The sequence below is a fragment of the Chiloscyllium punctatum genome, chromosome 31 (assembly GCF_047496795.1).
Source record: "Chiloscyllium punctatum isolate Juve2018m chromosome 31, sChiPun1.3, whole genome shotgun sequence".
NCBI classification, from domain to species: Eukaryota; Metazoa; Chordata; class Chondrichthyes; order Orectolobiformes; family Hemiscylliidae; genus Chiloscyllium; species Chiloscyllium punctatum.
This window is the reverse complement of record NC_092769.1, coordinates 66,146,398-66,171,651: the sequence shown is the minus strand read 5'-3', so window position 1 is coordinate 66,171,651 and position 25,254 is coordinate 66,146,398. Positions and strand designations below refer to the sequence as shown.

The window sequence follows — 25,254 nt, the reverse complement described above, 5'->3', positions numbered from 1 at the left end:
CTGTAACCCCTCCAGCCCCTACACCCCCTCCCTATCCCTGTAACCCCTCCAGCCCTTACACCCCCTCCCTATCCCTGTAACCCCTCCAGCCCCTACACCCCCTCCCTATCTCTGTAACCCCCTCCAGCCCCTACTCAATGTGACAATGACTGATCTGTGTATATACTCCCTAAAGCTGCCTTTATCCCATATTGCTGAAAGCTTTAGCTTCGACAAAACTGTATCTATCGCCGATCTCAAATTGGATTTAACTGGGATCCTGTTGGTTCTCCCTCTCCAGTAACCAATCAGCTTCATCCCCTGTTGTCCCCTGCAATTAGTTTTCCTTTTACCAAGATCCTGGGGTTTACCATTGACCATACGTTCAACTGGACCCATCACATTAACTCAGGCGACAACACCGGGTCAGAAACCGGGAATACTGGAGTAACTCCCCTCCTCAGAACCGGTCCACCATCACCAGGTCAGGAGGGTGAGGGAATACCCCCCACTCGCTCCTGGATGGGGGGGGGGGCGTGGGCAGCTCCAACAACTCTTGAGAAGCTCGACGCCATCCAGGACAAAGCAGCCCCCCTTCAACACCCCCCTCCCTCCACCACCGACGCTCAGTAGCAGCAGCGTGTACCACCGACACGACTACCCTGCAGAAATTCGCCAAAGATCCTCAGGCAGCCCCTTCCAAACACACGACCACTTCCATCGAGAAGGCCATGGGAACACTAGCCCTTGCATTTTCCCCTCTGAGCCCCCCCACCGTCCAGACTTGGGGCACTGTTCTTCCATCCCTCAGTTTGAACTGCAGTAGCGCCGACATTCAGAGGAGCGTGTCGGAGCCTCTATTCCACCCCCCTCCCCCCACCCCGCGGCCCACTCACCTTCATAGCCTGAGTGTCCTTGACCAGCACTGAGCGAAGTTGACCGTTCATCTCAAAGAACACTTCCCTCTGCCCGGCCATGTTCAGGTCTCCCAGCGCAAGGGCTTTAATGTGGAGTGTCTTCCCTCTCTCCAGCTCAACCTGGGAAGGAAAGGTCACGTCAAACAACCTGCTGCGAGTATCCTGCACTTCCCTGGGTGTGCGGCTCGTGTGCTCAGACAAGATGTGACTTGTTGTCTCTCCTAACGGGGCGATCTCTCCACCAATTTTGCGTTGTCCCTCTCTCTAGTCTCTTTATCTTTGTCCACGATCGCAACTTCAACCCCATTTCCTTTTTTTAAAAGAGTCATAGAGGCCGACAGCGTTGGAATCAGGCCCTTCGGCCCAACCTTTCCATGCTGCCCAGTGGTCACAACCAACCCAGTCCCATTTGACTGCGTTTGATCCAGATCCCTCCGTCCCCACCCCGTCCTGGTCCAAATGTTTCTTCAAGTGACAGAATTTCCCTCACCTCCACCACCACCTGCAGGAGAAAGTGGGGACTGCAGATCGGCGGCGAGAGTGCTGGAAAAGCACAGCCGGTCAGGCAGCATCCGAGGAGCAGGGCAGTCAACGTTTCGGGCCTAAGCGCTTCATCAGGAATGTGTCGACTCTCCTGCTCCTCGGATGCTGCCTGACCAGCTGTGCTTTTCCAGCGCCACACGACCCACGCCAGTCAGTTCCAGACACTCCGCCACTCTGGGTGTGAAGAGGATGACCTCTCTTTCGAACTCTCCCCTCTCACATTCAGTCTATGATGTTTAGTTTCAGACTCCTGCATCCTGGGGAAAAGCTACACTATTTATACCTTTTACTGTTCACGATGGTGTCAATTCTGCTATTCAGATAGATGGATAATTTAGCACGGCCAACCCACCCTAACCTGCACATCCCTGGGCACTATGGGACAATTTAGCAAGGCCAATCCACCCTAACCTGCACATCCCTGGGCACTATGGGACAATTTAGCACGGCCAACTCACCCTAACCTGCACATCCCTGGTAACTATGGGACAATTTAGCACAGCCAACCCACCCTAACCTGCACATCCCTGGTAACTATGGGACAATTTAGCACGGCCAATCCACCCTAACCTGCACGTCCCTGGACACTATGGGACAATTTAGCACAGCCAATCCACCCATAACCTGCAGATCCCTGGACACTATGGGACAATTTAGCATGGCCAATCCACCCATAACCTGCAGATCCCTGGACACTAGGGGACAATTTAGCATGGCCAATCCACCCTAACCTGCACGTCCCTGGACACTATGGGACAATTTAGCACAACCAATCCACCCATAACCTGCAGATCCCTGGACACTATGGGACAATTTAGCATGGCCAGTCCACCCTAACCTGTACATCCCTGGGCACTATGGGGCAATTTAGCACGGCCAATCCACCCTAACCTACACATCTCTGGACACTATGGGACAATTTAGCACGGCCAATCCACCCTAACCTGTACATCCCTGGGCACTATGGGGCAATTTAGCACGGCCAATCCACCCTAACCTGCACATCCCTGGGCACTATGGGACAATTTAGCACGGCCAATCCACCCTAACCTGCACATCCCTGGGCACTATGGGACAATTTAGCACGTCCAATCCACCCTAACCTGCACATTCCTGGGCACTATAGGGCAATTCAGCACGGCCAATCCACCCTAACCTGCACATCCCTGGACACTATGGGACAATTTAGCACGGCCAATCCACCCTAACCTGCACATCCCTGGGCACTATGGGGCAATTTAGCACAGCCAATCCACCCTTACCTGCACATCCCTGGACACTATGGGACAATTTAGCACGGCCAATCCACCCTAACCTGCACATCCCTGGACACTGTGGAGCAATTTAGCACGGCCAATCCACCCTAACCTGCACATCCCTGGACACTATGGGACAATTTAGCACGGCCAATCCACCCTTACCTGCACATCCCTGGACACTATGGGACAATTTAGCACGGCCAATCCACCCTAACCTGCACATCCCTGGACACTATGGGACAATTTAGCACGCCCAATCCACCCTAACCTGTACATCCCTGGGCACTATGGGACAGTTTAGCACGGCCAATCCACCCTAACCTGCTCATCTCTGGGCACTATGGGACAGTTTAGCACGGCCAATCTACCCTGAGGTGCACATGTTTGGACTGTGGGAGGAAACCGGAGCACCCGGAGGAAACCCCAGGCAGACACGGGGAGAACGTGCAAACTCCACACAGACAGTCGCTCGAGGCTGGAATCGAATCTGGGTCCCTGGTGCTGTGAGGCAGCAGTGCTAACCACTGAGCCACCATGCCACTGCCCCTCTTGGGATACTGACAACTGATAAAGTCAGTTTATCGTTGAGGATTTGTGGCAACCAGCACTCACGCCACACAATGCCATGGTGATGTCCAATAAGAGACGATCTAACCACCACTCTAACTAGAGTCTCCACATAAACACAGTGGCTGCAGGAGCAGGTCAGAGGCTGGGAATACTGCAGGAAGAAACTCCCCTCCTGACTCCCCAAAACCTGTCTGCAAGGCACAAGTCAGGAGGGTGCGGAGATATTCCCCCACCTGGCCCTGCAACTTCCCCTCCCAGCCACTCCCCCTCCCGACTTGGAAATAAGTCAGATGTTCCTTCACCGTCGCTGGGTCAGAACCCTGGAACTCTCTGCCCCGGGGCATTGTGGGTCGACCCTGCAGCGGTTCAAGATGGCTGCTTACCCCCCCCCCACCTTCTCAAGGGGGGGGCAAGAATGGGCAATGAATACAGCACCCACTTCACATGAGCAAGAGCTCAGAGAGATGGAGGCTGATGACTCCATTTTGAATTGGATAAGACATGAAAGCACATTCTAAATAAACATATCACTCACTCTAACTGGTGTCGACCACAGTCCAGACTGCTCTTGCTAATGAAATCAAAATCTTAGCTTTAATGATGTGCTTCATGAATACTCAATTTCTCCTCCTCCAATTGGTCGCTTGGCTGTCTTCCAGAGCGATTGGGAATTATCGTAGCCCCAAAGGGACTTCAATCCTGGATCCCTCAATCCAGTGAACAGGTCAACACTCTTAATGTCATCTCACCCTCAGTACAGGGTTAGATAGAGAGTAAAATTCCCTCTACACTGTCCCCATCAAACCCTCCCCAGGACAGGGACAGCACAGGGTTAGATCCAGAGTTAAGCTCCCTCTACACTGTCCCCCATCAAACCCTCCCCAGGACAGGGACAGCACGGGGTTAGATACAGAGTAAAGCTCCCTCTACACTGTCCCCCCATCAAACACTCCCCAGGACAGGGACAGCACGGGGTTAGATACAGAGTAAAGCTCCCACTACACTGTCCCCCATCAAACACTCCCCAGGACAGGGACAGCACGGGGTTAGATACAGAGTAAAGCTTCATCTACACTGTCCCCCCATCAAACACTCCCCAGGACAGGGACAGCACGGGGTTAGATACAGAGTAAAGCTCCCTCTACACTGTCCCCCCATCAAACACTCCCCAGGACAGGGACAGCACGGGGTTAGATACAGAGTAAAGCTCCCTCTACACTGTCCCCCATCAAACCCTCCCCAGGACAGGGACAGCACGGGGTTAGATACAGAGTAAAGCTTCATCTACACTGTCCCCCCATCAAACACTCCCCAGGACAGGGACAGCACGGGGTTAGATACAGAGTAAAGCTCCCTCTACACTGTCCCCATCAAACACTCCCCAGGACAGGGACAGCACGGGGTTAGATACAGAGTAAAGCTCCCTCTACACTGTCCCCATCAAACCCTCCCCAGGACAGGGACAGCACGGGGTTAGATACAGAGTAAAGCTCCCTCTACACTGTCCCCCCCATCAAACACTCCCCAGGACAGGGACAGCACGGGGTTAGATACAGAGTAAAGCTCTCTCTACACTGTCCCCCCCATCAAACACTCCCCAGGACAGGGACAGCACGGGGTTAGATACAGAGTAAAGCTTCATCTACACTGTCCCCCATCAAACCCTCCCCATGACAGGGATAGCACGGGGTTAGATACAGAGTAAAGCTTCATCTACACTGTCCCCCATCAAACCCTCCCCATGACAGGGACAGCACGGGGTTAGATACAGAGTAAAGCTCTCTCTACACTGTCCCCCCCATCAAACACTCCCCAGGACAGGGACAGCACGGGGTTAGATACAGAGTAAAGCTTCATCTACACTGTCCCCCATCAAACCCTCCCCATGACAGGGACAGCACGGGGTTAGATACAGAGTAAAGCTCTCTCTACACTGTCCCCCCCATCAAACACTCCCCAGGACAGGGACAGCACGGGGTTAGATACAGAGTAAAGCTTCATCTACACTGTCCCCCATCAAACACTCCCCAGGACAGGGACAGCACGGGGTGAGATACAGAGTAAAGCTTCCTCTACACTGTCCCCATCAAACACTCCCCAGAACAGGGACAGCACGGGGTTAGATACAGAGTAAAGCTCCCTCTACACTGTCCCCCCATCAAACACTCCCCAGGACAGGGACAGCACGGGGTTAGATACAGAGTAAAGATCCCTCTACACTGTCCCCCCATCAAACACTCCCCAGGACAGGGACAGCACGGGGTTAGATACAGAGTAAAGCTTCATCTACACTGTCCCCCATCAAACACTCCCCAGGACAGGGACAGCACGGGGTTAGATACAGAGTAAAGCTCCCTCTACACTGTCCCCATCAAACACTCCCCAGAACAGGGACAGCACGGGGTGAGATACAGAGTAAAGCTCCCTCTACACTGTCCCCCCATCAAACACTCCCCAGGACAGGGACAGCACGGGGTTAGATACAGAGTAAAGCTTCCTCTACACTGTCCCCATCAAACACTCCCCAGAACAGGGACAGCACGGGGTTAGATACAGAGTAAAGCTCCCTCTACACTGTCCCCCCATCAAACACTCCCCAGGACAGGGACAGCACGGGGTTAGATACAGAGTAAAGCTCCCTCTACACTGTCCCCCCATCAAACACTCCCCAGGACAGGGACAGGACAGGGTTAGATACAGAGTAAAGCTCCCTCTACACTGTCCCCCATCAAACACTCCCCAGGACAGGGACAGCACGGGGTTAGATACAGAGTAAAGCTCCCTCTACACTGTCCCCATCAAACACTCCCCAGGACAGGGACAGCACGGGGTTAGATACAGAGTAAAGCTCCCTCTACACTGTCCCCCCATCAAACACTCCCCAGGACAGGGACAGCACGGGGTTAGATACAGAGTAAAGCTCCCTCTACACTGTCCCCCATCAAACACTCCCCAGAACAGGGACAGCACGGGGTTAGATACAGAGTAAAGCTCCCTCTACACTGTCCCCATCAAACACTCCCCAGGACAGGGACAGCACGGGGTTAGATACAGAGTAAAGCTCCCTCTACACTGTCCCCCCATCAAACCCTCCCCAGGACAGGGACAGCACGGGGTTAGATACAGAGTAAAGCTTTCTCTACACTGTCCCCATCAAACACTCCCCAGAACAGGGACAGCACGGGGTTAGATACAGAGTAAAGCTCCCTCTACACTGTCCCCATCAAACACTCCCCAGAACAGGGACAGCACGGGGTTAGATACAGAGTAAAGCTCCCTCTACACTGTCCCCATCAAACACTCCCCAGGACAGGGACAGCACGGGGTTAGATACAGAGTAAAGCTCCCTCTACACTGTCCCCCCATCAAACACTCCCCAGGACAGGGACAGCACGGTGTTAGATACAGAGTAAAGCTCCCTCTACACTGTCCCCATCAAACACTCCCCAGAACAGGGACAGCACGGGGTTAGATACAGAGTAAAGCTCCCTCTACACTGTCCCCCCATCAAACACTCCCCAGGACAGGGACAGCACGGGGTTAGATACAGAGTAAAGCTCCCTCTACACTGTCCCCCCATCAAACCCTCCCCAGGACAGGGACAGCACGGGGTTAGATACAGAGTAAAGCTTTCTCTACACTGTCCCCATCAAACACTCCCCAGAACAGGGACAGCACGGGGTTAGATACAGAGTAAAGCTCCCTCTACACTGTCCCCATCAAACACTCCCCAGAACAGGGACAGCACGGGGTTAGATACAGAGTAAAGCTCCCTCTACACTGTCCCCATCAAACACTCCCCAGGACAGGGACAGCACGGGGTTAGATACAGAGTAAAGCTCCCTCTACACTGTCCCCCCATCAAACACTCCCCAGGACAGGGACAGCACGGTGTTAGATACAGAGTAAAGCTCCCTCTACACTGTCCCCATCAAACACTCCCCAGAACAGGGACAGCACGGGGTTAGATACAGAGTAAAGCTCCCTCTACACTGTCCCCCCATCAAACACTCCCCAGGACAGGGACAGCACGGGGTTAGATACAGAGTAAAGCTCCCTCTACACTGTCCCCCCATCAAACACTCCCCAGGACAGGGACAGCACGGGGTTAGATACAGAGTAAAGCTTCATCTACACTGTCCCCCCATCAAACACTCCCCAGGACAGGGACAGCACGGGGTTAGATACAGAGTAAAGCTCCCTCTACACTGTCCCCCATCAAACCCTCCCCAGGACAGGGACAGCACGGGGTTAGATACAGAGTAAAGCTCCCTCTACACTGTCCCCCATCAAACACCCCCCCAGGACAGGGACAGCACGGTGTTAGATACAGAGTAAAGCTCCCTCTACACTGTCCCCATCAAACACTCCCCAGGACAGGGACAGCACGGGGTTAGATACAGAGTAAAGCTCCCTCTACACTGTCTCCCATCAAACACTCCCCAGGACAGTGACAGCACGGGGTTAGATACAGAGTAAAGCTCCCTCTACACTGTCCCCCCATCAAACCCTCCCCAGGACAGGGACAGCACGGGGTTAGATACAGAGTAAAGCTCCCTCTACACTGTCCCCATCAAACCCTCCCCAGGACAGGGACAGTACGGGGTTAGATACAGAGTAAAGCTCCCTCTTCGAGACTCTGTGAGGTAATACCCTGTGCGTGGCTCCAACACATGACGACAAGTCTGGAGAGGGTGGGAAAATATAACTTGTGCTTACTTTTTTGTGTGTGCTAACTGCCTGTGGGTTTTCCCGCCAGTCCCGTCCTCAGCCCTCCTCGAAGATGCGTTCCCATTCTGGAGCGTTAATCTTTGAACAGGCCATTCTGATGGAGCTGTTCCAAGTTTGCTCTCCCAGCACCATGTCCTAAATTCAATGTTTTCACATGAGCTGTCCACTGCAATCCCTGAATCCCTCAGCCGTGTCCCGGGAATTGTGGTGAGATGGGAAAAGGGACCTCAGGGGCAACTTTTTCACCCAGAGGGTGGTGTGTGTATAGAATGAGCTGCCAGAGGATGTGGTGGAGGCTGGTACAATGACAACATTTAAGAGGCATCTGGATGGGGACGTGGAGAGAGTCGAAGTGGGGGGAGTTGGGGGGGGAGGGGAGATGAGGAAACCAGTGATACATCCTTCCTTCCCTCCATCCAAGGCCCCAAAGGATCCTTCCACACCTCTGTGTCCGTTGCTCTCGATGCGGTCTCCTCGACATTGGGTAGACATGACGCCAACTGGCGGAACGTTTCAAGGAACATCTCTGGGACCCACGCACCAAACAACCCCACCGCCATTTGGCCGACCACTTCAATTCCCCCTCTCCCTCCGCCCAAGGACGCACAAGTCCTCCACCGCCAAACCCAAACCACCTGACACCTGGAGGACAGACGCCTCATCTTCTTGCCTTGGGACCCTCCAATCACACTGCATCAACATCAACTTCACCAGCTCCCTCAAGTCCCCTCATTCCCCCCCCCCCCCCCCGTAGATCCAACCCTCCAATGCCCCCCTCCTCCCTCTTGAACTGTCCTACCTGTCCACCTTCCTTCCCACCTCCACCCCTACCTACCACCGTCATCCCACCCCCCCCCCACCTGCATTGACCTATGGCTTTCCCAGCTACCTCACCCCCAGCCCCACCCTCTCATTTATCTCTCAGCTCACCCCCTCACTCCCACATTCCTGATGAATGGCTTATACCCGAAACATCAATTCTCCTGCTCCTGCAGCTGCGTTTTTCCAGCACCACACGCTTGGACTCTGATCTCCAGCGTCTGCAGTCCTCACTTTCTCCACTAGGTGGATGAACAGGAAGGGGTTGGTGAGGCGGGAGTGGAAATGGGCCAAATGCTGGCAAATGGGCCTAGGTTAATGGACGAGACGGGCTGAAGGGTCTGTTTCCGTGCTGTCCAACTCTAAATCCAATTGGGAATTCTGCCCTCCGAGTAACTAAAATACTGGCCCAGCCCACATCCCATGAACCAATGAGGTAAAGAGTTGCAGTCGGCTGTGTCTAGGTCAGAGCCAGTGGGGCTGAATGGCCTCAGGGCTGCTGGCTCCGTTGTTGTTGGTCCCTCACCTGGAACACCTCGGCGATTTTGGGTCCCTCTAGGAAGAGGCGCGTGTTGAGGCACTCGACGGGTCCAAACTGAGCGGTGAAGTCCTTGAAGTCATCGAAGACTTTGGGATACATGGCGGCTGACATGACGTCCTCTGGTGTGATCTCGTCCACGTGCCTGGCCCGTAGCTCCCTCTCCAGCTCGTCAAAATCCAGGGGCGATAGGGAGGCTCCCGGACGGCCCTCAATGCGGGGCAGGTCCTTCAGCACCTGAGGGAGGGAGCACAAAAACAGTCAGAGGGTCCCAGTTAGCATCAGATCAGAAAGCACAGCAGGTTCCAGAGAAACTCTCACTGCGAGCGAGAGAGAGAGAGAGGGGGACCCAGGGAGGGAACGAGAGAGAGACCCAATGACAGAGAGAGAGAGACCCAGTGACAGACAGAGAACAAGAGAGAGACCCAGTGACAGAGAGAGAGAGAGAGACCCAGTGACAGACAGAGAGAGAGAGAGAGACGCAGTGACAGAGAGTGAGAGAGAGAGAGAGACCCAGTGACAGACAGAGAGCAAGAGAGAGACCCAGTGACAGAGAGCGAGAGAGAGAGAGACCCAGTGACAGACAGAGAGCGAGAGAGAGAGAGACACCCAGTGACAGAGAGAGAGAGAGAGAGACCCAGTGACAGAGAGAGAGAGAGAGAGAGAGAGACACCCAGTGACAGAGAGAGAGAGACCCAGTGACAGACAGAGAGCGAGAGAGAGAGAGACACCCAGTGACAGAGAGAGAGAGAGAGACCCAGTGACAGACAGAGAGCGAGAGAGAGAGAGACACCCAGTGACAGACAGAGAGAGACCCAGTGACAGAGAGAGAGAGAGACCCAGTGACAGACAAAGAGAGAGAGAGAGAGACCCAGTGACAGACAGAGAGCGAGAGAGAGAGAGACACCCAGTGACAGACAGAGAGAGAGAGACCCAGTGACAGAGAGAGAGAGAGACCCAGTGACAGACAAAGAGAGAGAGACCCAGTGACAGACAGAGAACGAGAGAGAGAGAGACACCCAGGGAGAGACAGACAGAGAGAATGAGAGAGAGAGAGACACCCAGGGAGAGACAGAGAAATAGAGAGAGTGAGAGAGAGAGACTGAGGGACAGAGAGAGAGAAAGAGACCCAGGGACACACACACTCACCACACAACACACATGCACATACACACTCTCTCACACAGCCCTTACACACTCACAGACACACACTCACTCCCCCCAACACACACACACCCTCACACAGCCCTCATATTCTCTCCCACACAGAGACACAAACACACTCACGCTCTCTCACACTGCCCTCACAAGGGCTGTTCCCACAACCAATGTATTATCAGTCACTATCGGTGCCCATGAGGAGCGATTCATGCCCGTGTGCCCTTTACCCAGTCCCCTGTCTGCCCTAGTGCTCTTCTCTCTCTCTCTCTCTGGGCGCCATCTCTACCTGTCGTTTACTCCTCCCTCCCACCCCAGCGTCCACATATATGGCAACATTTTCCGAGCTACAATCAGTTCAGAGGAAGGGTCACTCGAGGACTCTGCTTTCTCTCTCCGCAGATGCTGCCAGACCTGCTGAGTTTTTCTATCAATTGCTGTTCTTGTTTGAAAGGCAGGAATGCCCAATTTCAATGTATACCACCGGATCAAAGGATCCTGATGACCAACAGGGAATTCTAAGAGATGGGAACAGGAGCAGGCCATTCTGCCCCTCCTCAGCCATTCAATAGGATGGCAGCTGATCCGATATTCCTGCCCTTCCCTGTCACCCTTGATGCCCTGACTGATCACCAATCTATCACAGCCTTGAATAAACTCATGTGTTCGACTCCCACAGCTCGCTGTGGCAATGAGTCCCAAAATCCCTCTGGGAGAGGACATTCCTCCTCATCTTTGGAGCAGCATGGTGGCTCAGTGGGTTAGCACTGCGGCCTCACAGCGCCAGGGACCCGGGTTCGGTTCTAGCCTCGGGCAACTGTCTGTGTGGGGTTTTCTCCCACAGTCCAAAGATGAGCAGGTTAGGGTGGATTGGCCGTGCTAAATTGTCCCATAGTGCCCAGGGATGTGCAGGTTAGGGTGGATTGGCCGTGCTAAATTGTCCCATAGTGCCCAGGGATGTGCAGGTTAGGGTGGATTGGCTGTGCTAAATTGTCCCATAGTGCCCAGGGATGTACAGGTTAGGGTGGATTGGCCGTGCTAAATTGTCCCATAGTGCCCAGGGATGTACAGGTTAGGGTGGATTGGCCGTGCTAAATTGTCCCATAGTGCCCAGGGATGTGCAGGTTAGGGTGGATTGGCCGTGCTAAATTGTCCCATAGTGCACAGGGATGTGCAGGTTAGGGTGGATTGGCCGTGCTAAATTGTCCCATAGTGTCCAGGGATGTGAAGGTTAGGGTGGATTGGCCGTGCTAAATTGTCCCATAGTGCCCAGGGATGTGCAGGTTAGGGTGGATTGGCCGTGCTAAATTGTCCCATAGTGCCCAGGGATGTGCAGGTTAGGGTGGATTGGCCGTGCTAAATTGTCCCATAGTGCCCAGGGATGTGCAGGTTAGGGTGGATTGGCCGTGCTAAATTATCCCATAGTGCCCAGGGATGTGCAGGTTAGGGTGGATTGGCCATGCTAAATTGTCCCATAGTGCCCAGGGATGTGCAGGTTAGGGTGGATTGGCCGTGCTAAATTGTCCTGTAGTGTCCAGTGATGTGCAGGTTAGGGTGGATTGGCCGTGCTAAATTGTCCCATAGTGTTAGGTGCATTAGTGAGGGGTAAATATAGGGATGGGGAATGGGTCTTGTTGGGTTACTCTTCGGAGGGTCGGTGTGGACCTTTTGGGCCGAAGGGCCTGTATCTAATCTGAAGTGGCCCTGCCCTTTATTGTGAGACTGTGCCCTCTGGTCCTCGACCCTCCCATGACTGGGGGGGGGGGGGGGGGGAAGCATCCTCTCAGCATTGACCCTGTCAAGCCCCTTGAAGAATCTGCTACGATTCAACGAGATCACCTTGTGTGCTTCTTGACTCCAGAGAGTAGAGTCCCAACCTGTTTACTCTTTGTTGTTAAGACAGGGATCATCCCAGTGAATCTCCTCGGAGCTACCTCCAATGAAAGGATACCTTCCCTTAAATAAGACAGACCGGGCACCTCGAACTGCCAAGGAACTCAAACTGACAGAGACACGTCTCTTTCATCGGTTGGGAGCAGGCCGCTGTGTGGCTTCTAGTCATCAGGCCGCACTACAACACCTCAAAATGGCTGTCTCTGCACTCGGGACGGTTCTGCACCTGTCGCCCGGTCACCAGAACGCATCTGACGGCCTGCCTTTGGCTCTGAGCCTTGCAGACGCGGGGCTGCAGACTGTATGCTGGTGGCCAGGCTCAGACGATGCTGTTGCAGTCCATCAGCCAGACACAGGGACTGTGTACCTGGCCGTCGGGGGGGGAGGGGGGGGGGCACTGACCTTCCGCTGAGAGATTACGCGAGCGGATTCGCCGAAATTTGATTGGTTCGGGCTCCAGTACCGCTACGATCTCAGTGCACGACGGGGTTGAAAGGTCATCCAGAGTTGAATCCTACCCGCTGTCCTTGCCTCGATGAACTTCCTCCAAGAATCTTTGATCTGACTGACTGACTCCCTCCGTCCCAATGTCCACAGCATTTTTGGGGGAGACAGGTTCAGATTTTCATGACCGTTTGTGTAAGTCCTGATGTGATTCCAAGCACCCCCCCACCCAAACCTATCTGGAAAAGCTTGCTTTCAAGCTTAATGCGACGTTCCCCGCACATTGTGGAATCCCTTCCAACAGCACAATGAGGAAATAATTCCTTGGGTCTCTCATGATTTATCTATTAACGGGATGTGGGTGTCGCTGGCCGGGCCCAGCATTTTCTGCCCCTTGAGAAGGGGGGGGGGGGGGGGGGTGAGCCGCCATCTTGAACTGCCGTGGATTCCATGTGCTGTGGGTCGACCCACAATGCCCTGAGGGAGGGATACCAGGATTCTGACCCAGCCACACAGAAGGAACGGGGTTGGGAGGGGGGGGGGGGGGGGGGGGGAGGGGGGTGGTGGTGGGGGCTGATATATTTCTGAGTGGAGTGGCTCGGACGTCCCGTGTATAGGCCAGACGAGTGGAATGGTGTTGCCCCACGCAGCAGAAGAGCTGTGGCCGTTCAGCCCCTCCGGCCCTGCTCCGCCAATCAACGGCTGATCTCATCTCGGCCCCAACTCCACTCTCCTGCCCCCCTGCTCCCTTCAAACTGTTACTGATTAAACATCTGTCCACCCCCTCACATTTACTCAGTACCCACCTCCCCACACAGCCTGGGGATGGGGGGGGGAGTGAATTCCACAGATTCACCTCCCCTTTGAAAGAAGCCACTCCTCCCCATATCTGTGTTAAAGCCTGAAACGATAACCTCTCGTTCGAGTTTGTTCCCCATGTGAGGAAACATCCTCTTTATTTGTCTATACCCCCCCCCCCCCTTTAGCATCGTACAGACCTCCATTGGATCATTCACTTGTTCCTATAAACACTAGGGAGCATTGGCTTAAACTGCTCCCTCTCTCTCCGTAAGGAACCTTCACCGCTGCCGTTTCAATCCTTTTAACGTTTTAATCACCTCAGATCACATTTCTAAATCTAATCAGAACCTCTAAATACGAGAGTCAGAAACCGACAGCTGTGTTCAGACAGAGGGAGGGAGGAGAGAGAGGGAGATGGAGAGGGAGGGAAGGAGGGAGAGAGAGAGAGGAGGAGGCAGAGAAGGAAGGTGAGAGAGATGGAGATTGAGGGATGGGAAGAGAGAGACTGAGGGATGGAGAGTGGGGGAAGGAGAGAGAGAAAGGGAGGGAAGGAGACATAGAGGGAGGGAGGGAGAGAGATGGAGAGGAAGGGAAGGAGGGAGAGAGGAAGGGAAAGGGGCAGACAGAGTGAGGGAGAGAGAAAGAAATGGACAAGGAGGGAGGCAAGGAAAGAGAGAGCCGAAGGTAAGGAGAGAGAAATGGAGAGGGAGGGAAGGAGAGAGAGGAAGGAAAGGAGAGAGAGAGAAATAGGGAGGGAGGGAGGGAAGGAGAGAGAGAGAGACAGACAGACAGACAGAGAGGAAGGGAAAGGGAGGGAAGGGGAGAGAGGGGAAGAAAGGGGTGTGTGAGAGGGTGATGGGGAGAAAAAGAGAGGGAGGGAGAGGGAAAGGAAGGGAGGAGAGAGGTGGAGAGAAAGGGAGATGGAGAGGGTGGGACAGGGAGGAGGAGAGAGGGGGAGAGGAAGAGTGAGGGAAAGAGAGTTTGCGAGAGAGATAGGGAGAGTGAAAGAAAGGGGGAGGGAGAGGTGGGGGGGGGGGGAAGAGAGAGAGAGAGAGAGAGAGAGAGAGGTGGGGATTGAGAAGGGGGAGGGAGAACGAGAGAGGCAATTGAACATTTCCAAAGCAGTGGGATTGTCTCTGAAAGGTATCTGTGGTGGGTGTGAAAGAGCAGTGAATTGGGACATCACCCAGGCAGATCAGTGAGCAACCCATCGGCAAACTGAAGCCATTGTATCTGCTCGGGCTGCACCTTCAGTCTGTAACTTGAAAGGGTGGATTCAAATTTCCTGTCCGGATCTGCCTGGAGGCTGAAACGGAAAACTAGGAATGTTGGAGCTCTGAAACAGTGAGAAACTCAGCAGGTCCAGATAGCGAAAAAGAGTTAACGTTTCCGCTTGCGGTGTCCAGACATATTCAAGACAAGCGCTGGGGAGTGGAATCAGTGCAGATGGGTCAGTGTGGGCCCGAGGGGCTGAACCGTCTCCTCCCGTTCCGAGCTCTTACGAGGGTATTGGATGGGCTCTCTCTCTCTCTCCCTGGAGGATGGGAGGTGATCAGATTGAGACATATGGGATCCTGAGGGGTCACTGAGATGCTGAGTCCGCTGACTGAGGACACAGGGTGGGGGTTTCAGGGCTGAGAGGGGGAGAGGACAGGAGGAGTGAATGGCTGGAATTCTCTCCCCCCCCGAGAGAGTTGGAGATGCTCCCGCAGTCAATATTCAAGGCCAGCACTGACAGGTTTTTCACCAGTACAGCCACTTTGCCTGGTCTGCCATTCAATATTATACAACTCTCCCCCCCACTCCCCCCTCCATTCCTGCTTCCTCCCCTTTTCCCCTTCAATCCCTATAGCCTCAAGTGCTCACTCCTCCCTAAATACATGCAAGGTTTCATCCTCCTCTGCTTTCTGTGGTAGAGGATTCCCTGGGCTCCCTCCTCTCTTGGTGAAGCCATATCGCCCCATCTCACTCACACTGCACCCTGTAATCCTTAGAAATTGCCAGAGGGACTTTTGGCAGTGTCTGTGGAGAGAGAGACAGAGAGAGAGAGAGAGAAAGAGAGAGACAGACATAAAGAGAGAGACAGAAAGAAAGAAAGAAAGAAAGAAAGAGAGAGAGACAAAGAGAGTGAGGGAGAGAGACAGAGAGAGAGAAAGAGAGACAGGGACAGGGAGAAAGAGAAAGAGAGAGAGAGAAAGAGAAAGAGAAAAAGAGAAAGAGAGAGAGAAAGGGAGAGAGAAAGGGAGAGAAAGAGAGAGAGAAAGAGAGAGAAAGAGAGAGAGAGAAAGAGAAAGAGAGAGAGAGAAAAAGAGAGAGAGAGAAAGAGAAAGAGAGAGAGAAAGAGAGAGAAAGAGAGAGAGAGAAAGAGACAGAAAGAGAGAGAAAGTAAAAAAGAGAGAAAAAAGAGAAAGAGAAAGAGAGACAAAGAAAAAAGCGAAAGAGAGAGAGAGAGAGACAAAAAGAGAGAGAGGCAAAGAGAGAGAGAGAGACACACACAAAGAGAGAGAGAGAGAGAGAGAAAGAGAGAGAGAGAAAGAATGAGAGTAAGAGAGAGAAAGAGCGAGAGAAAGAGAAAGAGAGAGAGAAAGAGAGAGAGAGAGAAAAAGAGAGAGAGAGAAAGAAAGAGAGAAAGAGAAAGAGAGAGAGAGAAAGAGAGAGAAAGAGAGAGAGAAAGAGAGAGAAAGAAAGAAAGTAAGAAAGAAAGAGTGGGAGAGAGAGAGAGAGAGAGAGAGAGACACAGAGAGAGACAATGTTTCCAGTCCAGCGATTGTGTTTATCAGCCCCTTGGTTGCTGAATTGGAAACATTAATTCTGCCTTGTCTATCCACAGACCTGCAGGATATTCCATGTGTGTTTCAGATCTCCAGTGTCCAGCCGTCCTTTGGGAATTCTGCCACCTCGGGGAAATCGAGGATGGTGGGGAACAGGAGGTTGAGAGTGGAGACAAATCTCCCAGGTCAGACTGGGGTCGTATCAAATGCTGCCCTCGCTCCCTGTGCCCAGGGAGAAAGTGAGGGCTGCAGAACCTGGCGATCAGAGTCGAGAGTGCGGTGCTGGAAAAACACAGCGGGGTCAGGCAGCATCCGAGGAGCAGGGGAAATCGACAATTCGGGGATCAGCCTGAATATTCCTGATGAAGAGTTTATGCCCAAAACGTTGATTCTTCTGCTCTTCGGATGCTGCCTGACCTGTGGTGCTTTTCCAGCCCCACTCTCTTGACCGTGAACCGCCCAGGGTCTGGAGTCCCAACGGGGAAGCGGGGGAACATAAGAACGAGGAGGAGGAGTAGGCCGCCTGACCCTGTGAGCTGATCTTATCTTGGCTTCAGCTCCACTTACTCGCCCTGACCCCTAATTCCTTTATTGTTCCAAAGAAAATCTCCCTTCGCCTTAAAAAACCGAAGTAGTGTCAACTACTTCCCTGGGCGGGGAATTGTACAGATTCACAACCCTCTGGGTGAAATCTGCTCCCCCTTATTTTGAGGCTATACCCTCTTGTTGTTTCACCCAGGGAACATCCTCCCTGCTTCTATCTCACCTACTCCCTTCATTATTTCATATGCTTCTTTCTCACTCTTCTAACTTCCAATGAATATAATCCCAGTCGACTCAGTCTTTCCTCATAAACCAAGCCCCTCCAACTCCAGAACCAACCTAGTGAACCCCCTCTGCACCCCCTCCAGTGCCAGTACATCCTTTCTCAAGTAAAGAGACCAAAATTGCACGCAGTTCTCCAGGCGTGCCTCACCTGCAGCTGCAGCATAACCCTCCCTGTCATTCAGGATAAACAGCTGGAAAATCGGATGGAGCCGATCTACAGGATGCACAAACTGCTCTGGTCAAACCTGGATTAATCTCCGTCTGAAAGACCCTCAGTACTTATGCACTAACTGACGATTGTACGGACAAGATTAACTCCACACAGGTTTCAAATGCTGTTTAAGCTACACATGCACAAATGTGCTTCATTTCGAATTAAACCTTAATGGATCTGAGTAAATGATTTCCCGACCAAACTGAATCGAGGCGAATACCTAATTACCATTTAATGGCTTTGGGGTTGTCGAAATGGCTCTATAATATCAGCTCAATCGGTGTATTAATAGTCAGAATGATAAGGGGGATAATCTTTCTCCAATAGACAAGCAGAGGCAGGAGGGATGAGAGGCCCACACAGTGAGGGGACGATAGAGTCTGTCCGCAGCCCAGCACGAGGGACAGGCATGGACGAGGACATCACCTCACCCACCGCCATCACCTCACCCACCGCCATCACCTCACCCACCCCCATCACCTCACCCACCCCCATCACCTCACCCACCCCCATCACCTCACCCACCGCCATCACCTCACCCACCCCCATCACCTCACCTACCCCCATCACCTCACCCACCCCACCCCTTCACCACCATGTCAGCCACCCACCAGTGTCAGTGCTTCCCATCAACACCTTGGTCAGTGTGTGTGTGTGTGAGAGAGAGTGTGTGTGAGTGTGTGTGTGGATCTGTGTGAGTGTGTCTGTGTGTGTGTGTCAGTGTGTGTGAGTGTGAGTGTGTCTGTGTGTGTGTGAATGTGCGTGTGTGTGTGCGTGTGTGTGTGTGCGTGTGCGTGTGTGTGTGTGTGCGTGAGTGTGTGTGTGCGTGTATGTGTAGCTGTGTGTCTGTCGACATGTGTCTGTGCATGTTTGTGTATGTCAGTGATGTCTGTGTGTTTCTGTGTGTGTTTTGGTGTGTGTGTGTGGTTGAGTGGGTGTTTCTGTGTGTCTGGGTCTGTGTGTGTGTGTGTCTCTCTGTGTCAGTGTCTGTGTGTTGCTGTATGTCTGTGACTCTGCGTGCGTGTTCCTGTGTGTGTGAGTGTGTGTTTCAGTGTGTGTGTGTGTTTCAGTGTCTGTGTGTGTGTGTCTGTGTTTCTATGTTTGTGTGTGTGTGTGTGTGTATGTGTGTGTGTGTCAGTGTGTGTGAGTGTGTCTGTGTGTGTGTGAATGTGCGTGTGTGTGTGCGTGTGTGTGTGTGTGTGTGCGTGTGCGTGTGTGTGTGCGTGAGTGTGTGTGCGTGTATGTGTAGCTGTGTGTCTGTTGACATGTGTCTGTGCGTGTTTGTGTATGTCAGTGATGTCTGTGTGTTTCGGTGTGTGTGTGTGGTTGAGTGGGTGTTTCTGTGTGTCTGGGTCTGTGTGTGTGTGTCTCTCTGTGTCAGTGTCTGTGTGTTGCTGTATGTCTGTGACTCTGCGTGCGTGTTCCTGTGTGTGTGAGTGTGTGTTTCAGTGTGTGTGTGTGTTTCAGTGTCTGTGTGTGTGTGTCTGTGTTTCTATGTTTGTGTGTGTGTGTGTGTGTGTGTGTATGTGTGTGTATGTGGCCATCCTTCATGGTGTGTGGCAATGATGCTGAGTGTGATGTGGTTTTAATTCGCTGTAAATTCTCCTAATTATATCCTCTAAATAAAGAATTCTACTTTCAATTAGTGCAGCAACGGGCTGCCCTCATAACTCAAGTGAAGTCTCGTTAATCTGCTGCTTAATACACTTCCTGAGGGGTGTGAGGATGCCAGTGGCTGCATACATGCAAACCATGGATGGTGTAATCCTGTGTGTATATCTCCGCACAGGCAGATTGGTGCATGTATGTTCATGTGTGTGTGGTGTATGTGTGCACGTGGTAATGTCGTATGTATACATATGTCTGTATTTGACTTTGCCTCTGTGTGTGCGTGGGTGTGTCTGTTTTTGTGTGGGTGTGTCTGGGTCTGTGTGTCGTTGTGAGTGCATGTATTTATATATGTGAGTGTTTCAGTGTGTGTGTGAATATGTGTGTGTTTGGGAGTGTGGGTCTGTGTGGGTGTATGTGTGTGCACAGATGTGTGTGTGAGAAAGAGCATGCCAGTGTGTATGTAAATGTGTCTGTGTGTGTGTGAATGTGTGTGTGTGTGAGAGAGCGTGTCTGTGTGTATGTAAATGTGCCTGAGTGTGTGTGAATGTGTGTGTGTGTCTGTGTACATGTAAATGTGTCTGTGTGTGTGTGAGAGAGCGTGTCTGTGTGTATGTAAATGTGTCTGAGTGTGTGTGAATGTGTGTGTGTGTGTGAGAGAGCGTGTCTGTGTGTATGTAAATGTGCCTGAGTGTGTGTGAATGTGTGTGTGTGTCTGTGTACATGTAAATGTGTCTGTGTGTGTGTGAGAGAGCGTGTCTGTGTGTATGTAAATGTGTCTGTGTGTGTGTGAGAGAGCGTGTCTGTGTGTATGTAAATGTATCTGTGTGTGTGTGAGAGAGCGTGTCTGTGTGTATGTAAATGTGTCTGTGTGTGTGAATGTGTGTGTGTGTCTGTGTATGTAAATGCGTCTGAGTGTGTGTGTGTTGAGCGAGTGTGCCTGTGTGTATGTAAATGTGTCTGTGTGTGTGTGTGAATGTATGTGTGTGAGAGAGAGTGTGTGTGTGTGTGTGTGTGTGTGAGCAACAGAGTGTTTCTGTGTGTGTGTATATATGTGGCTGAGTGTGTTTGTTGGTGTACATGTGTCGGACTATGTGTGGGTGAGAGCGAGAGTGTGGGGCACCATATCCTGTATTCCACCCCTGCTCCTCCAATTGCCTTCCGTTACATTTGTTGGTTAAGTGATTGATTTTTTGAAGAGACTTTAAAATATGTAAAATCAATGGAGCAATTGGAGTGAGTCACACACACAGTTAATGGCAGGGAGGAGTGGCTGGAGCATACCTGCGAGTTTCAGTAAAATCAGAACATGTGGGCAGATTGACACAGTGTGATTTATCTCATTGGGGGGGATTACTGTGTGTCTGACAGTGTAACTCCAGGCTGGGAGGGAGTTACAGGCAGAGGAACTCCAGGCTGGGAGGGAGTTACAGGCAGAGGAACTCCAGGCTGGGAGGGAGTCACAGGCAGAGGAACTCCAGGCTGGGAGGGAGTTACAGGCAGAGGAACTCCAGGCTGGGAGGGAGTTACAGGCAGAGGAACTCCAGGCTGGGAGGGAGTTACAGGCAGAGGAACTCCAGGCTGGGAGGGAGTCACAGGCAGAGGAACTCCAGGCTGAGAGGGAGTTACAGGCAGAGGAACTCCAGGCTGGGAGGGAGTTACAGGCAGAGGAACTCCAGTCTGAGAGGGACTTACAGGCAGAGGAACTCCAGGCTGAGAGGGAGTTACAGGCAGAGGAACTCCAGGCTGGGAGGGAGTCACAGGCAGAGGAACTCCAGGCTGGGAGGGAGTTACAGGCAGAGGAACTCCAGGCTGGGAGGGAGTTACAGGCAGAGGAACTCCAGGCTGGGAGGGAGTTACAGGCAGAGGAACTCCAGGCTGGGAGGGAGTTACAGGCAGAGGAACTCCAGGCTGGGAGGGAGTTACAGGCAGAGGAACTCCAGGCTGGGAGGGAGTTACAGGCAGAGGAACTCCAGGCTGGGAGGGAGTTACAGGCAGAGGAACTCCAGGCTGGGAGGGAGTTACAGGCAGAGGAACTCCAGGCTGGGAGGGAGTTACAGGCAGAGGAACTCCAGGCTGGGAGGGAGTTACAGGCAGAGGAACTCCAGTCTGAGAGGGAGTTACAGGCAGAGGAACTCCAGGCTGAGAGGGAGTTACAGGCAGAGGAACTCCAGGCTGGGAGGGAGTTACAGGCAGAGGAACTCCAGGCTGGGAGGGAGTTACAGGCAGAGGAACTCCAGGCTGGGAGGGAGTTACAGGCAGAGGAACTCCAGTCTGTGAGGGACTTACAGGCAGAGGAACTCCAGGCTGAGAGGGAGTTACAGGCAGAGGAACTCCAGGCTGGGAGGGAGTTACAGGCAGAGGAACTCCAGTCTGAGAGGGACTTACAGGCAGAGGAACTCCAGGCTGGGAGGGAGTTACAGGCAGAGGAACTCCAGGCTGGGAGGGAGTTACAGGCAGAGGAACTCCAGGCTGGGAGGGAGTTACAGGCAGAGGAACTCCAGGCTGGGAGGGAGTTACAGGCAGAGGAACTCCAGGCTGGGAGGGAGTTACAGGCAGAGGAACTCCAGGCTGGGAGGGAGTTACAGGCAGAGGAACTCCAGGCTGGGAGGGAGTTACAGGCAGAGGAACTCCAGGCTGGGAGGGAGTTACAGGCAGAGGAACACCAGTCTGAGAGGGACTTACAGGCAGAGGAACTCCAGGCTGAGAGGGAGTTACAGGCAGAGGAACTCCAGGCTGGGAGGGAGTTACAGGCAGAGGAACTCCAGGCTGGGAGGGAGTTACAGGCAGAGGAACTCCAGGCTGAGAGGGAGTTACAGGCAGAGGAACTCCAGGCTGGGAGGGAGTTACAGGCAGAGGAACACCAGTCTGAGAGGGACTTACAGGCAGAGGAACTCCAGGCTGAGAGGGAGTTACAGGCAGAGGAACTCCAGGCTGGGAGGGAGTTACAGGCAGAGGAATTCCAGTCTGAGAGGGTCTTACAGGCAGAGGAACTCCAGGCTGAGAGGGAGTTACAGGCAGAGGAACTCCAGGCTGGGAGGGAGTTACAGGCAGAGGAACTCCAGGCTGGGAGGGAGTTACAGGCAGAGGAACTCCAGGCTGGGAGGGAGTTACAGGCAGAGGAACTCCAGTTTTGGGGGGTGGGGAGGTGGGGGGTGGGCAGAGATACAGGCAAAGTAACTTTCAGCCTGGGAGGGAGTTACAGGCAGAGTAACCCTGTTCTGCGAGGGAGTTACAGGCAGAATCCAAATACTGGTCCAGCGTGGCCATAAACAGATGGAACAGCCCCTTCTCCATGACCTCCCGGGGAAGAGGGTTCCACAGGCGCCTGACCCTCAGTCTGAGAGGAAAGGATTTCCCTTCGTTCCTTGTTCAACAGGGGGGCTGCACCCCACACACCCCTTCCCCCGGGGACCGAGGTCTCGCCTCTCCCCCAGGGGGACACAACCTCTTAGTGCCTGCCCCTCCCAGTCCTCAATGAGATCTCTTTGGTCTTTTAACAGGCCCAGTAGAGACAATGGCAGCCTGCCCACCCTTTCCTCAGTCAATCAGCTCAAGAAGCACCCACTCTCAACTGCTCCCACTGCACTCACATCCTTCATCCGACCAGGGGACCAAAACTGCAGACAGTACTCGACATACAGCCTCACTCCGACTGCAGCTAAACATACTTGGTTCACCAAGCCCTTCCATAACAGCAGAAATAGGGCGGCACGGTGGTTAGCACTGCTGCCTCACAGCGCCAGGGACCCAGGTTCGATTCCCGCCTCAGGCAACTCTCTGTGTGGAGTTTGTACACTCTCCCCGTGTCTGCGTGGGTTTCCTCCGGGTGCTCTGGTTGCCTCCCACAGTCCAAAAGATGTGCGGGTTCGGGTGGATTGGCCTAAATTGCCCCATAGTGCCCAGGGATGTGCAGGTTAGGGTGGATAGGCCGTGCTAAATTGTCACATAGTGCCAGGGGATGTGCAGGTTAGGGTGGATTGGCTGTGCTCAATTGTCCCATAGTGCCCCGGGATGTGCAGGTTAGGGTGGATTGGCCGTGCTAAATTGTCCCATAGTGCCCAGGGATGTGCAGGTTAGGGTGAATTGGCCGTGCTCAATTGTCCCATAGTGCCCAGGGATGTGCAGGTTAGGGTGGATTGGCCGTGCTCAATTGTCCCATAGTGCCCAGGGATGTGCAGGTTAGGGTGGATTGGCCGTGCTAAATTGTCCTATAGTGCCCCGGGATGTGCAGGTTAGGGTGGATTGGCCGTACTAAATTGTCCCATAGTGCCCAGGGATGTGCAGGTTAGGGTGGATTGGCCGTACTAAATTGTCCCATAGTGCCCAGGGATGTGCAGGTTAGGGTGGATTGGCCATGCTAAATTGTCCCATAGTGCCCAGGGATGTGCAGGTTAGGGTGGATTGGCCGTGCTAAATTGTCCCATAGTGTCCAGGGGTGTGCAGGTTAGGGTGGATTGGCCGTACTAAATTGTCCCATAGTGCCCAGGGATGTGCAGGTTAGGGTGGATTGGCCGTGCTAAATTGTCCCATAGTGTCTAGGGATGTGCAGGTTAGGGTGGATTGGCCGTGCTAAATTGTCCCATAGTGCCCAGGGATGTGTAGGTTAGGGTGGATTGGCCGTGCTAAATTGTCCCATAGTGCCCCGGGATGTGTAGGTTAGGGTGGCTTGGCCGTGCTAAATTGTCCCATAGTGTCCAGGGATGTGCAGGTTAGGGTGGATTGGCCGTGCTAAATTGTCCCATAGTGCCCAGGGATGTGCAGGTTAGGGTGGATTGGCCATGCTAAATTGTCCCATAGTGTCCAGGGATGTGCAGGTTAGGGTGGATTGGCCGTGCTAAATTGTCCCATAGTGCCCAGGGATGTGCAGGTCAGGGTGGATTGGCCGTGCTAAATTGTCCCATAGTGCCCAGGGATGTGCAGGTTAGGGTGGATTGGCCGTGCTAAATTGTCCCATAGTGTCCAGGGATGTACAGGTCAGGGTGGATTGGCCGTGCTAAATTGTCCCATAGTGTCCAGGGATGTGCAGGATAGGGTGGATTGGCCGTGCTAAATTGTCCCATAGTGTCTAGGGATGTGCAGGTTAGGGTGGATTGGCCGTGCTAAATTGTCCCATAGTGCCCAGGGATGTGTAGGTTAGGGTGGATTGGCCGTGCTAAATTGTCCCATAGTGCCCTGGGATGTGTAGGTTAGGGTGGCTTGGCCGTGCTAAATTGTCCCATAGTGTCCAGGGATGTGCAGGTTAGGGTGGATTGGCCGTGCTAAATTGTCCCATAGTGCCCAGGGATGTGCAGGTTAGGGTGGATTGGCCGTGTTAAATTGTCCCATAGTGTCCAGGGATGTGCAGGTCAGGGTGGATTGGCCGTGCTAAATTGTCCCATAGTGTCCCAGGGATGTGCAGGATAGATCCATTATTCAGTAATAGGGTAGGGGGAATGGATTTGGGTGGGATACTCTTCAGAGGGTCAGTGTGGACTTGTTGGGCCGAAGGGCCTGTTTCCACACTGTTGGGATTCTATAACTCTATGTGTCAGTAGGCCATTCAGCCATTGAATTGCTGTCCCATTCAATGGCTGGTCTGACTTGGTTAATATTTGCAGTTTGAATCCTCACTCCAGCCTTCACTGCAGACCCCAGGACACTGAAGGGTCCCAGTGTTCAGTGAGGCACTGCCTGTAACCTCTTGCACTGATGTGGACCTCAAACACAGTCAAGTGTCATTTGCTCTCACACAGAAGAGAACACCATGTCACACAGGGTGCCTGACGGGGAGAATTCCTGGTGGATTGTGGCGAACCCATGAGCCGTTATTGTGTCCCAGGTCAACTTCACATACAGCATCAAACTTAACCTGGGGACAGGCAGAATGGGGGAAAATGAGACCATTTTCCCAGCATGCTGTCCTGGGATTGCCTTCATTTACTGCAGTATACTGAGGTTCACATGTTCACACACACTCACTCATAGACACACAGACACACACAGACACTCACTCATACACACACAGACACACTCATACACACACACATACACACACAGACACACTCATACACACTCATACACACACATACACACTCACTCATACACACACATACACACTCACTCATACACACACACACATACACACTCACTCATACACACACAGACACACACAGACACTCACTCATACACACACAGACAC

The 25,254-nt window shown here is 53.0% G+C and overlaps 1 protein-coding gene across 4 annotated transcripts in view; it reads right to left on the bottom strand.

Annotated features, from left to right (window-relative positions):
* The window catches only part of LOC140457003 (pyruvate carboxylase, mitochondrial-like), a 1,063,875-nt gene that overhangs the window by 9,594 nt on the left and 1,029,027 nt on the right, over positions 1–25,254 (bottom strand). For all 4 annotated transcript variants that reach the window (XM_072550900.1, XM_072550899.1, XM_072550901.1 and 1 more), the window contains 2 exons: positions 9,345–9,593; positions 876–1,016 (listed from right to left, as the gene is read on the bottom strand). In XM_072550900.1, the coding sequence (XP_072407001.1) occupies positions 876–1,016; positions 9,345–9,593 (390 nt within the window). The remainder of the gene's footprint in view (positions 1–875; positions 1,017–9,344; positions 9,594–25,254) is intronic.